Source organism: Gopherus flavomarginatus, chromosome 15, assembly GCF_025201925.1.
Source record: "Gopherus flavomarginatus isolate rGopFla2 chromosome 15, rGopFla2.mat.asm, whole genome shotgun sequence".
Classification (NCBI taxonomy): domain Eukaryota; kingdom Metazoa; phylum Chordata; order Testudines; family Testudinidae; genus Gopherus; species Gopherus flavomarginatus.
Genome location: NC_066631.1, coordinates 4673980 through 4687454, shown reverse-complemented (window position 1 = coordinate 4687454; position 13475 = coordinate 4673980). Strand labels below are relative to the sequence as shown.

General features: G+C 51.5%; 1 protein-coding gene across 1 annotated transcript; it reads right to left on the bottom strand.

Annotated features, from left to right (window-relative positions):
• Nucleotides 1-924: 924 nt before the first annotated feature.
• ISG15 (ISG15 ubiquitin like modifier) lies at nt 925-3478 on the bottom strand. The gene is made up of 2 exons (XM_050923888.1): nt 3356-3478; nt 925-2354 (listed from the first exon to the last, which is right to left on the bottom strand). Exons 1-2 carry the CDS (start codon nt 3356-3358, stop codon nt 1884-1886), a joined length of 474 nt encoding a protein of 157 aa, XP_050779845.1. The 5' UTR covers nt 3359-3478; the 3' UTR covers nt 925-1883.
• Between the last annotated feature and the right edge of the window lie 9997 nt (nt 3479-13475).

The following is a 13475-nucleotide window of genomic DNA, read 5'->3' as shown; positions in this document are numbered from 1 at the left end:
CCAGGATTGTCCTGGAGTCCCCAGGAATTAAAATTCTGTCATGTGATGAAACCTCCAGGAATATATCCAACCCGAGCTGGAAACCTCATATACACCTTGTGCCAAAGTGGGAATGTTCTTGCTGTTATGTGAATGCTGATTGGGGAGTATTGACCTGGGAAGGTTGCAGGGGAGTTGGGACGGCCTGCCTTGGGGAAGGGAGGATACCTGAGCATGTAACCTGAGACCCCAGGAGGGGAGTTGGAAGCCAGGTGACACCTCTGCCCGGGACACTGGACAAAGGACAGAAAGGCTGGGGGAGGAGCATGAGAGGCTGAGGGGAGTTTTCATTTTGAAGCTGGCTAGGAAATGGAGACGGGCACCCCGACAGGCTTGGGCTTTCTAGCAGGACGGTGGCCTCCCTGGGACCCCAGATGGACCTAACTAAGGGGGGTCCTGTTGTCTGTACCGGCAAGACCTGGTTTGGACTGTGTTCCTGTCATCTAAATAAACCGGTTTTACAGGCTGGCTGAGAGTCATGTCTGAGTGCGAAGTGGGGAGGGGGCAGGACCCTCCAGCTTCCCCAGGACCCCACCTGGGTTGACTCGCTGTGGGAAGTGCACAGAGGGGCCTTTGCTGAATGCTCCAAGGAAGAGGAGGCTCCCCAAAGTCCTGACTGGCTTTGGTGGGGGAGCAGTTCCAGAGCATCTCCCGGGGACTCCATGACACACCTCAGCTGCAATTCCTTTCTTTCTCATCCAAAGGGCAGCACAGTTGGCTGGGCTGGGGGGGTTTCCTCCTTCCCTTTGGGGGTGAGGCCAGTATCTGGGGGCATAGGGGTAAGAGCTGGCTCGGTGCACAGGGGCAGATCACCTGGAAGGGTTTACCAGCATAGATCAGAGTCTTCAGAGACAGGACAGGACAGGACTCAGGAGCAGGGCAGGATTTGAGGAAACCTGTTTATTGATCCTATTACATCATTCTCCCGCATTTACATAGCAAAGTACCATGGCGTGCAATACAGTCACAGGCTGAATCCATCAATCACCGTTCGGAAAATGCAAATACTGTCATGTCACAAAAGAGACCGAAATCCTTACTGCCAAAGCCAGAGACTAATCAGGCCCATTCCTCTGTTTCTTCACAGACCACTACCCCCAGTGGTCATTACAGCCTTAATACTTGCTATGGGGCAGGCTAACTCAAGCCCCACCCCCAATGTGACATCACAGGAAGCAGCTGCACAGCCCCTGAGGAGCGGGAGCAGGGGATTGTGCTGGATCTTCTTGTGATGTTGGCATCCAGGCTTCACACCTGAATTCAATCGGTGACAAAGGGAGTGGCCAGTGTGCTCTTCCGCTAGGGTTACCTCCTGCTGAAAGCACACCCTCACCCCCAGCACTGCCGGGGAACCCCAGCAAACACCTATAGCAAGGAAACAACTCGCTAGACACATGGCATGGGTGGGCAGGGGGTCTCATTCACATGGAGGAGCTAACTGAGCAAGCCTCCTACGGGAGAGATTTCCACCATGTTGTAAGGAGCCCGGCCCCACTGTACCCCCTTGAATGAACAGAGTCACTCTGCACAGCCCAGGTCAGCCACACAGCCTGGCACAGCGGGGCCATGCTGCACTGGAATGGGATGCACGGATGGATGAGAAGCTGGTGAGCATGTGCACAATGGGGTGCGAGTGCTGTAGGCAACCCAGCGTCAGGGTGATGCTCACTCTCCCTGAGACCCTCTCCCAGTCTTCTGCATCACCCCCCACCCCAGCCACTGCTGGAGCTGGTCACAGCTTCACATCCGAGAGTCCAAAGCTGGCGTACGATGTTTGGGACACTAAGGTCTATCTAGGAAAAGAGGAAGGGAGCATGAAAGTCAGGAAGGCCAGGCCCCGGGGCTCAGCCCCCCCGCAGACGCAGGTGCAGGAAGATGGTGCAGTGGGGAGCGATGTTGTAGTCTCCCAGCTTGTGGCTGTCCTCGAGCGGTTTCCCCTCAAAGCTGAGCCAGAACTGCTCCGCCTGGATGTTCTCCTGCTGCTGGACCCGCCCCTTGAACTGGGTGACCCCGTCGGAGGGGAGGACGGTGTAGGTGCTGGTCCTGCCTTTGTCGTTCTTCACGAAGATGGTGATGGGCTCCTCGTTCTTTACCACCAGCAGGACGACGTCTCCAGTCTTGAGCTGGTAGTCGGAGAGCCGGGAGTCATCGCGCAGCTCCATGTAGGCCCCATTCTGGCAGGCCAGCTTCTGCTGGTATGGGGACACCCCTGTCTGCTTGGCAATCTTGGCCTTGAAAGCCGAGACGGTCATCATGCTGGTGACCTCCAAGCTGTGCATCTCGCCAGTGAGCAGTTTCACGCTGAGCCACAGGGCCTGGGGAGGAGAGGGCCCAGAGCGGTCAGACCCCCTGGCAGTGGGAGCCCAGGCGCCCATCCCACATGGACTCAGAGCCCCAGGAGGGAAGCAGGTTGGGGCTTGCTACGGTCCCCATATCCTGTCATGCCCCTATACACCCCTCCAACGCCTGGCACCAGGTGCAGACATTACCCCAGTGCAACATGCAGGGAAATGTGTCCCAGTCAGCACGGCAGTGATCACACCCACCGCACCAGCATCCGTGCCAGCGCATGAGGGCTCAGTGAACGCTCACCAGATCCCTTTTCATGGGGCTAAAGGGGGCCCAAACCCAGCCCCCCCAGAAGGGCGGTCAAGGGATGAGGCTGCTCACTGGGCCGGCTGGTCTGACCCCTGGGAGCCCAGTCTTGGTTGGGGTGCACTAGCCAGCACTCAGGGGCTGCCCCAGGGCGAGGGGCGCCCAGGCTGCTGCGCCCCCCCCCCGCTCAGGGGGCTGCCCCGGGGCAAGGGGCGCCCAGGCTGCTGCGCCCCCCCTCCCGCTCAGGGGGCTGCCCCGGGGCGAGGGGCGCCCAGGCTGCTGCTGCGCGGCCCCCCGCCCAAGGGGCTGCCCCGGGACGAGGGGCGCCCAGGCTGCTGCTGCTGCTGCGCGCCCCCTCTCCCACTCAGGGGGCTGCCCCGGGGCGAGGGGTGCCCAGGCGGCTGCTGCTGCGCGCCCCCCCTCGCGCTCAGGGGGCTGCCCAAGGGCTAGCGGGTCGCTAACAAAGGGGCAGCTTAGAGGAGACCGGGGCTGGGAGGGGGCGGTAAATACAGGCGGCAGCTGCCTTTCCTGTGCCAAGGGACCCCGGGAAGTGCCGATCGGTCCCTCCCCAGCTACCGGCTGGGCACTCGGGGCCCCCCCAAAACCCAGGAGGGATGGGGCCCCAGCGAACAGGAGACCCCCGGGGGGGTCCGGTCCCGAGCTGCCCGCTGCCCTCCCGCGGACCAGGAACGTGCAGAGCGACCCCCGGGACGCGCCTCACCATGTCCGCAGCCTGCCGGGGTCTCCCTGGCTCCGCAGCGTCCCGAGTTCGAGCCCGACTCGCTCTGCCGGGCTCCGCCGCCGGCTCCTGATTTATAACCCGGCAGCCGCCGCCGCCTCGTCACCCGGGGCCGCCCCGCACCGAGAATCAAAACCAGCCTCGGCCGCTGAGTTTCGGTTTCCTTCTCCGCCCCCCTCAGCTCCTCCGCCGCCGGGAAATGAAACTGGGAAGCGATGGGGGAAGGGACCCGGCCCCGGAGCTGCACGGCCCCGCACGTCACCCCGGGGAAGCGAACCCAGCCCCGGGCTGTCACAGGGGGGGCCAGGGACCCACACCCGCATTTGGGCCGGGGCCATAAACTGGCCCTCTGGGGCGTGATCCAGACCCGGATCCATATTTCGGAGCTGGCTGCATCGCTACTTTAGAAAAGAAAATAAATCGGGGTGCCAGTGTGCCCCCCCGACCCCCATGCACCCCGCCCCGTGTCCGCGGGAGGAGTTGGCTCCGTCTTTAATCAGCCATAACGATGTTACAAATACTAACAGAGGAAAACCCCTGGGGGTGTTTTGTTTTAACACACGGCCCCGTTAACCTGTGGAATTCCCTGCCACAAGACAGCAAACAGCTGGCAGCACAGCCAGGCTTAGGAGGGGCTCGGTCAGTCCAGGGATGATGAGAACATCTCAGTTCCATTAGATGGGACACCATCTGGCAGTTTAATAAGGGACATAATCCCTCGTGCTTCAGGGGCCAGTGTGGGGAGCAGTGTGGGTCGGGAAGCAGCGTGTGCCATGGGGTGGTGTGGAGTGTGGGGAGCAGAGTGGGTCAGGGAGGGCATGTGCCACGGGACAGTGTGGGGAGCAGGGTGGGTCATGGAGCAATGCATGCCGTGGAGCAATGTGGGGAGCAGTGTGAGTCAGGGAGGGTGTGTGCCATGGGGCAGTGTGGGAGCAGTGTGGGTCAGTGAGTGGCATGTGCCTTGGGGTGGTGTGGGGAACAGTGTGGGTCAGGGAGGGCATGTGCCATGGGGCGGTGTGGGGAGCAGAGTGGGTCAGGAAGGGTGTGTGCCATTGGGTGGTGTGGGTCAGGGAGGGCGTGTGCCATGGGGCAGTGTGGGGAGCACGGTGGTTGAGAGAAGGCGTGTGCCATGGGGCAGTGTGGGAAGCAGTGTGGGTCAAGGAGGGCTTGTGCCATGGGTGTGTGTGGGGAGTAGTGCGGGGCAGGGAGCGGTGCATGCCATGGGGAGATGTGGGGAGCAGTCTGAGTCAGGGAGGGTGTGTGCCAAAGGGCGGTGTGGGGAGCAGTGTGGGTCAGGGAGGGTGTGTGCTATGGGGCGGTGTAGGGAGGAGGGTGGGTCAGGGAGCAGCACATGCCATGGGGCGGTGTGGGTCAGGGAGGGTGTGTGCCAGGGGGCGGTATGGGGAGCATGATGGGTCAGGGAGCAGTGCATGCCTTGGGGCGGTGTGGGGAGCAGTGTGGGTCAGGGAGTGGCGCTGCAGCAGTGGCCTGTATGGGACAGTGGGTGAGGGGTCTGGACTCTCACATAAGAAGTGCCTGGGGTGGAGGGGGGATGGGCTGAACTGATGGGGCTCCTGGTGACAGGCTGAGTCACTGGGCAGGGGTAACACTAGACGGGGGCTGTGGTGGGGAGTGCTACACCCCAGAGACAGACTGACAAACACAACATCCCAGCAGGGCAGGGGGCGCTCCTGGGGTTCTGGGGCGGCTCTGGCTAGCTCTGCTGGGAGCGACAGGGAGAGATGCTCAAGCAGGTTGAAAAGGGGCGCATGAGGGGAAGCGCATGGAGAGTGCCAAGACGCTCTGGGCGCAGGAAGTGTCTAGCAGGGAGGGTCTGGTTAGCTGCAGAACCGATCCTGGCCAAAGCCAGGTGGCCTGGAGGGAGGCTGCAAGATTCAGACCTGGAACCATGTGGTACCCTAGAAAGACACCAGACAGTCCTGAAGGACTCTGACCTCAGCCCAGAGAAAGCTCCAGAGTGGTGAGGAAACTGAGGCAGGGAAATGTGCATAGGGTTCATTCTGTGGTGTTGTTGATTAGAGGTGCACGTTTCTCATGAGCTCAGTGGTGGTTCCGAATCCTGTGATAAATATCCTGTGCTCTGAAGAGTTCAGCAGAGCGTGCACACTGCTGGAGTTCTGGGCGAGGGTGTGCGTAAGCTACCAGGGAGTCTAGGGGGGGTCAGCACTGGTCCCAGAGGATGGGCAGTTGGAGCAGAGGGGTGCAGCTCTCAGGAAGGGGTGCTAGACAAAAGATCTGCACCCCGAGACTTTCCTCCTCCCATCCTCACTGTTTCTTCTGGCCCAAAGGGTGGAGCCCAGCCACTCCGGGGGCATCTCTGCAAGGTGGGCCTAAGGACGACTGCAGTATCATTTCCCTCCCCTAGTCAGTAACTAGGAGCGAGGGCACTGGCCTCCTCAGCTGACTGGCACCCTGCCACCCTGTTGGTTAGTGTCAGTCAGTAATGGGCAAGAGCAGAGAGTGACTAGCTGGCTGTTAAAGAGACTGTGGGGTCCTCATTACAACGGAGCAGGTTACCCAGCAGAGAAACCTGGGCACCTACAGGACCCCTGGCACTCGCTGCCACAATCCAAAGCCCTCGGACACCATGGGGAGAGAAGGGCACAGGGAGGCGTCCCAGTGGAGCACTCATTTGTCTGGCTGTCTCCTTGCCACCCCCACAGCCCGCTGCTCAGAGAGAATGTCTCTGCCCCCCATTACTCTGCTTTGATGGCAGGAGGAACAGGGCTCATTTTATGTATTTAGGATGGGTTCGGACTCCTGTAAGAAGGGTCCGGACTCCTGTAAATTTCTGGAAAAATGGTCTAGACTAACTCAGGGGGATCCCAAAACTCAGTGGCCACTGTTAAAATCTTGGAACAAAGACCGAGTGGACATCTTAAAGGACAAACTCGGCCAACCTAAAACTAAATTGGCTAAAAGAGAGGTTAATTGTTTCATGCAGTGGTGGGAAGAGGCAAACCATAGGTGGACAAAATCAAAACTCGCCTCTCTCAAATATTGAAATAATAAGTTAAAAGCTTTATTAAAAACCTCCTGTCCCACCACCAGACCGAAGTGCTTCCCTATATCCAGTTATCAAAAAAACCCACCCCGGATCGATCCAACCCCCTTCATACTCCAATCTCATTGTAAAAAAAGGACAAAAATCCCCTTGTTCTGTTCCCCTTTGTTGTCTGCCTCAGAAACTGATTCTTTAGTGTTCCACTACCAATTCAGCAAGGGGGGGGAGACTCCTCAACTAGCCCCCACCCTTTCTGGTCCCTTTCCTTGAACATTTCTTTCAAAATTGTGAAGTGACCACAATATCACTCACAAACGGTTCATTGGGAAAAAGCAGGATCGGGCCCAGAAAAGCAGGCAAGCAACAGATAAAGAAACTGAAAAACAGGTTGGAAGCCCTAAGGGCCTAGTGTCAGGAGTAAGAAAAGCAGTAAGTGCAGCATGAACCCCTGGAACAATACTTAAAATGGTGAAATCTGAGGTGATAAAGGTGTCATTTTGGGAGATAAACAAGTGATTTAAGGAAACAGAGTGAAAAGTTAACTCTACAGAGGCTGGAGAGAATTAAGCAGTTAAACTTTGTGAAAATGTTAAAAAAGGACCATGTTAAAGAGAGAAAATTCTTGGTTTCTTTGCAGCCATTCTGAAGGGAAAATGCGCCCTTTTCCAGAAGAATGCCTGTAAATAATCCAAATATATATACAGCTATGTAAAAACAAAGCGGTGTAAAGTAATGTTAAGGAAAAGAAAATGTGTATGTATCTATTTGTCTGTGAAAATATGTAAAGTTCTAAGAATCTAAACCAGCACATCTGGTTTGTAAAACTCCTGTTTTGTAGGTGTAAGATAAATTGGTTTTATTTTTGTTTTTAATGCCACTACAAATTCATTTGACTCTTTAATTCAAAGTTGCAAAACTGACAGACCTTTTTGCAAGACACAGGTAATCAGTGTTGTTTGGCTTTGGGATTTAGCATTTAACCCTTAAGAAGTAACTTGATTCTTTACAAAATTTAAAATGTTTTTAAATAAAGACCAAGTCATGGCTGCAATAGGGCAGTCAAAATCAGGAGAATAGGGAGAGATTTGGGAGTCTTTTTGTTTGTTTGGGGTTTTTTGGGTAACAATAGCAGATAAGAGCTGTAATGAAAGAATAAGAAATTAACAGTGACCCTCTGAAGCAACAGCAGAGGTGAGGTGCACAAAACAAAAAGAGGCAATGTTAAAAACACTGAGCCTTAAAATGGCTCTGTTTAATCAGACCGTCACTTTGATATGGGTACATAAAAACTCTGTAACAACAAAATAAACAGTTACACCTTATGCAAAAATTGATATGGCTAACGTTTAAAAAAAAGTTGTAGTATAGAAGGAATGTGCATTTTCCCTAGGACATGTGCAGTGTATATTGTAGAAAGGGGTAAATGAAATGCAAATGAAACGTGCTACTGAATTAAAATCCTATTAGGGCTCCAAAAAAAGCCACAATAGACTGTGTTTTCTTTTTCAGATCTCTGTGTGTTTTTTAAGCAGGAGTTGAAAGTGGAAAGAAATCAAAACTCTGGTGGAAGTTGATTGTGTCCCTTCTAAGACAGAGTCTCTGAGCTCTGCTGATGGCTTTGAATCCAAAAGCCAACCCTGTGTTGATGCAAATTACCTAACTGATAAAGGAAGATGAGAATTGCCAGCACAAAAGAAATTGCCTAAATAAAAGACATGGTATAACAAGATCCCTTTAAGAGATTTGATGCTAAATGTTATTGTTAATAGTAAACATTGAAATAAATTTAATGTTAGTAAGTTCCCCTGTAACAACGTATAGTGTGTATGATTTTTGGAAAAATCCTTGAAGGTAATATGGTAATGATGCTTCTCAGCTATTACCTGTGAATAAATTTAAAGCTTAACACAGCAGGAAAAACATTACAAACTTGGTCTGCTATATAAGAAGAAAAACTTGAGGTACACCACCTCATGAATTTAATAACTAAACAGTGGAATAATTTCCCCATAACCCTTAAAAAGTAGAACCCATTAAAACCTGGCCTGACTATAGAACAAAAAACACACAGGAAAATATGGGGGTAATTCCTCTGTTTTGTCTGCATTCAGCAAGGGTATTTGTAAAAGAAAAGAATCTTTTAAGCGATAATCAATTCCACCCCAAAAGGGGTAGAAAAATGTTATTTTTGTCTTTCAGAAAATCAGAAAAAGCTAATACCAGCTACAGAACAACCTATTACAAAAACAAATGAAAGTAAAAAAACATACTACAATAGCTATGGAATGTATTGAAATGCAGATATTTAGAACATAAGATGTTTTGGGTAATAATTAGAAAATAGTAAGGTTTTGATGCATCTGTTAAAGCAAAGGAAAAATCATTGTTTGATACCTATCATTATAAATAAATGCAGTATGTCTCCAGTACGGTGAGTCAAAATTTGTTAAGTGAAGACATTGTTAAAATTGCACACCAACATGCTCTGGAAGCAAAGATATGGAAGGTTAGCCCACTCCCCAGATTGCACCTGGGATCTTTCTGGCTGTCCTGGACCTAAAGCCAGTGGGCTGTGGAGAAAGGGAAACTACTGGACTCCAGAGGTTGTACCAAGTGGACTCCTCAAAAGTGGTTATGCTTATCCATGCCTGCTGCTCCAAAGCCCTGTAGTAAAGACATTTCACTAGAATCCTATATGTGGGATAAAATGAATTATGAGACCAAAGTACTGTATAATGGGCTATGTGTATGTGTTAATTCTTGGGGAAAAGTGTTTTAAAAGGATAAAAGTGTTAGCAACCCACCAGAAGACAAATGTAAATGTAATGTAAGTACTGTGTTTACCAGTAATAACATTTACTATTTGCCACAATAACAACAACAAAAAGTCTCAGCTTACTGTAAACACTGATTTAGCTGAGTTCTCTTATCACTCTTGGCATTAAATGGCAAACAGTTACCAATCATCTGTTAAAGGTAAAAAGGAACATAGTTCCTAAAAAAAAAAAAGTGGGAAATCGAACCATTCATATTATACACACAAATGGGGACATGTTAAGAATTGCCACTGCAGAAAAACATAACAGCTTACCATTGGTATAACATTTTCTGTATGGTCTCCCACAACTACTGGCATACTAATGTTACTACCCCTAATTGTTTTTGGTTTTAAGTTGTATGTGTTTAATTGAAATGTTTAAAATGTGCTGGTGGATAAAACAAATGTATGCAAAGCTAAAGCCACAGGCCCAAATCACCTCCCAGTATTTTCTATTATGTGGACTAAATAAGAAGTGACACTGGCGATTAATAATCTTAGTGTCAAAAGGGGGATATGCAGGGGCAGGATTTTATAATGTCCCATAAGAATTAAAGTATGATTTGATTTCATCCTGTCAGCCACCCTTTTTAAATAGCAGAAAGAAATGACCCTCTAGGACTATAAGATTCTATTTTCCCACATGCATTACAAATTGGGCCCTCTCTAACTCGTTGTTCTAAGATTTAGGTAGCAAGAAACATTCTGTCTATGTTAAGTAAATTAGAGAAACATTGAAGGCCTGGGTCTCAATGTAAATTGTCTTGGTTATTAATTGTAAAACTTAGCAAAGTTTAATTTGCAATGCCTTTTTGTTCAATATAAAATACTGCTGTTTGTATTCTCAATCTGTTTGCGCAAATGAGGAATGTCTGCATCAGGAAAAGATAAGATGGGAAGGCCATTGTTATAGCCAGAGTCAAGGAAGAAGTAGTAAAGAGACTTAAAGAACATCAAAGAATCATCAAGCACTGCTTTCTACCCAGACGGCTGTTAAACTGTCTAGCATCGCAGCGTGGATACATGCTTCGCAGTGTGAGAATGCACCACCCCCAGTGAATCAATCATCACCTCAGGACCACGCAGAGTCAATTTTGACTCCGGAAGAAGATGTAGAGGAACAGCCTGCAATACCTTACAATCTACGTTCTCCTAAGGGTTGCCAGAAGCAGACGACAACCTAAAGCAAGGCCCAAGAAGAAGCAGTAGCAAGCCTAGTGCCTGCTGCCTGGTGGACATAAAACCGTGACTGCGGTTCCCTCAGTTGAGGTTGTCAGAACCAGAAGGGCCTTGCCTCCAACATGCGCCTCTGGTGACGCCTGTTCCTCAGCTGCTGGTGTCTTAAGGTCTGAGGAGTCCACAATGATAATTATTTTATCCAGCAGCAAGTGTGGATAGCCCAGACCCTTAATATTTCTAAATGCTGGGTCTGCAGCCACATCCCAGCCCATTCTCAAGCTGGTGTTCCTGTCCTGGCTATCCCGCTCAATTCCTCAGACCTCACTGGAGGACCTCGTCCGTTTAACACAATATGGAACAGCAGTGACACCTGGGAAGAGGCTATTGGCAGTTCCTTTATCCCACTTAGGGGAGTGATACACCATGCAAAAAGGCTCCTGAGGTCACAAGCAGTAGTTAGAATAATGGCAAATAAAATTGGAGAAAGTTTAGAAGCCCTGGCCAAAGAAACAGGGGCAATCCGACAGATGGCCCTCCAAAACCATCAGGCATTGGACATAATGCTGGCAGCTAAAGGAGGGTACTGTGCTCTCATTGGAAAACAACACCAATGAGGTAACAGATCGCACTAGCCCTTAGAACAAATCACATATCTTCCCCATAAAGAGCTGAGTTCTTTATGGAAGTGGCTAACTAACCTGTTCAATTTCTCTGGCATAAGAAACTGGTGGTTTCAGGGAGCCCTGACTATCCTGTTTGGAATCCTAATAATTTTTGTATGTTTTCAGTCACTCTCCTGTTGTATCCAAAATTGTGTAAGGCATGCCACCCTGGTGACTGCCCCAGAACAGAGTGCTAATATGATGATTTTGAATATCACTGATGAACAAAGAGATAAAGAACCATTAAAATGTGGAACCCAGTAAAATGTTGGTCATGGTGAAAGCTTGACCAAAAGGAGGGATTGTGAAAGTAGAATGAATTATATTGTAAAAATAAGAATGGATTAAAGAAATGTTGTATGTACCTTTAAGCAAAAATAAGAAATGTTGAAATACAGGTGCCAGGAAAAGAAACATTAGGCATAAACAATGGTGCTAATGGCGAAACATTAACAGAAGATCAGTAACAGTTAGTAAGGAAATAAGATATGCATGCCTAGCCCAGGTAAACTTATCAGATTCTGCTTCCTTTGTTATCTTGTTAAGTTCTCGCCCTTTTATCTGTATAAATAAGATAGTTTGTGTCTTGCATGTGGGCTCACATTATCTGGGTGTTATTAGCAGAGCGCTGCGCTAATAAAACAGAGTGGTCTGACAGACTGTGAGTCCTGAGTCTAACTTTGACATCACCTATTACTCCTCACCCCCTGCCCCGATTTTTCACACTTGCTGTCTGGTCACCATACTCCCTGGCCTTTTCCCCAGTGGCTCCCATTATGACTTAGGTTGGCGGCAAGGCTTTGCCAGCTCCCTCCAGCTGAACTCCCTTGCCAAGTAGCCTCTCGCTCTGTAGGGCTCCGCAGAGCAGCCTTCTCCTGCCAGCGCCTGCCGTGAGGGTGGGATGAGGCAGCCTTCATGCTGCTCCCCGGCTCCCAACGCCTTCTCCCTTGGTTGGGTGGGAGGGGAGCTTTGCTCTAGCTTCTCTGCCAGGTTCCTTCCCCAAGCACCATTCATTCCCAGGACCCTTAGGGCTTGATATGTATCTCTACTGGACTCTTCCAAACCCTTCAAGGGCCATGCCAGGTGGTGGGTGAGCTGACCACTAGGCACTACTGCCCTCAGTGGTGGACAGTCCCATCACAGCGTAGAATTCCCCAAAGATGGCCCACAGACAGGTTCATTGGACACAGAGCTAATGTATGTTTGGGTGTCATAAAGGAATTAATCACATCAATGGAAAGGACAGTATCACATGGGATTGTGCAGGCATGAAATTGCAGGGACAGGAAGTGTTAACTGCACCCTTAGACAGACAGCTAGGAAATCCCAGACCTGGAAGGGCAGGTCTGCTCTGGCCAGTGCAGTGCTTCATTTGTAAGGAAAGAGGTGCTGGGATCAAACTACAAACTGCCAGGCTCGGAGGTGCTGGACTCTGAACTGCCAGGCCCAGAGGTGCCGGGCTCTGAACTGCCAGGCCCAGAGGTGCCGGGCTCTGAACTGCCAGGCCCAGAGGTGCCGGACTCTGAACTGCCAGGCCCGGAGGTGACGGGCTCTGAACTGCCAGGCCCGGAGGTGACGGGACTCTGAACTGCCAGGCCCGGAGGTGCCAGGCTCTGAACTGCCAGGCCCAGAGGTGCAGGACTCTGAACTGCCAGGCCCTGAGGTGCAGGGCTCTGAACTGCCAGGCCCCTGAACTGCCAGGCCCGGAGGTGCCAGACTCTGAACTGCCAGGCCCGGAGATGCCGGACTCTGAACTGCCAGGCCCAGAGGTGCCCGAGGCTCTGAACTGCCAGGCCCGGAGGTGCTGGGCTCTGAACTGCCAGGCCCTGAGGTGCCAGGCTCTGAACTGCCAGGCCCAGAGGTGCCAGGCTCTGAACTGCCAGGCCCAGAGGTGCCGGACTCTGAACTGCCAGGCCCAGAGGTGCAGGGCTCTGAACTGCCAGGCCCTGAGGTGCCAGGCTCTGAACTGCCAGGCCCAGAGGTGCCCGAGGCTCTGAACTGCCAGGCCCGGAGGTGCCAGGCTCTGAACTGCCAGGCCCAGAGGTGCAGGGCTCTGAACTGCCAGGCCCTGAGGTGCCAGGCTCTGAACTGCCAGGCCCAGAGGTGCCGGACTCTGAACTGCCAGGCCCGGAGGTGCCCGAGGCTCTGAACTGCCAGGCCCAGAAGTGCCGGGGCTCTGAACTGCCAGGCCCAGAGGTGCCAGGAGTCAGCCCTGACAAGCCCCGGCACAAATTAAGCACTGGACAAGTGACCAGTAAGAAGGGCGTTATGACGTCCCATGTTCAGTACTCAGGGATTCTGGGTAAATGTGCTGAATTACAGGTAAAAAGATGCTCAGCTTAGTTCCCAGAGGTGCCTGGTATCAGGAAGACAAGCTGAGCTCTTGCCAGATCATAAACCATCACCGCTTTCCCACCA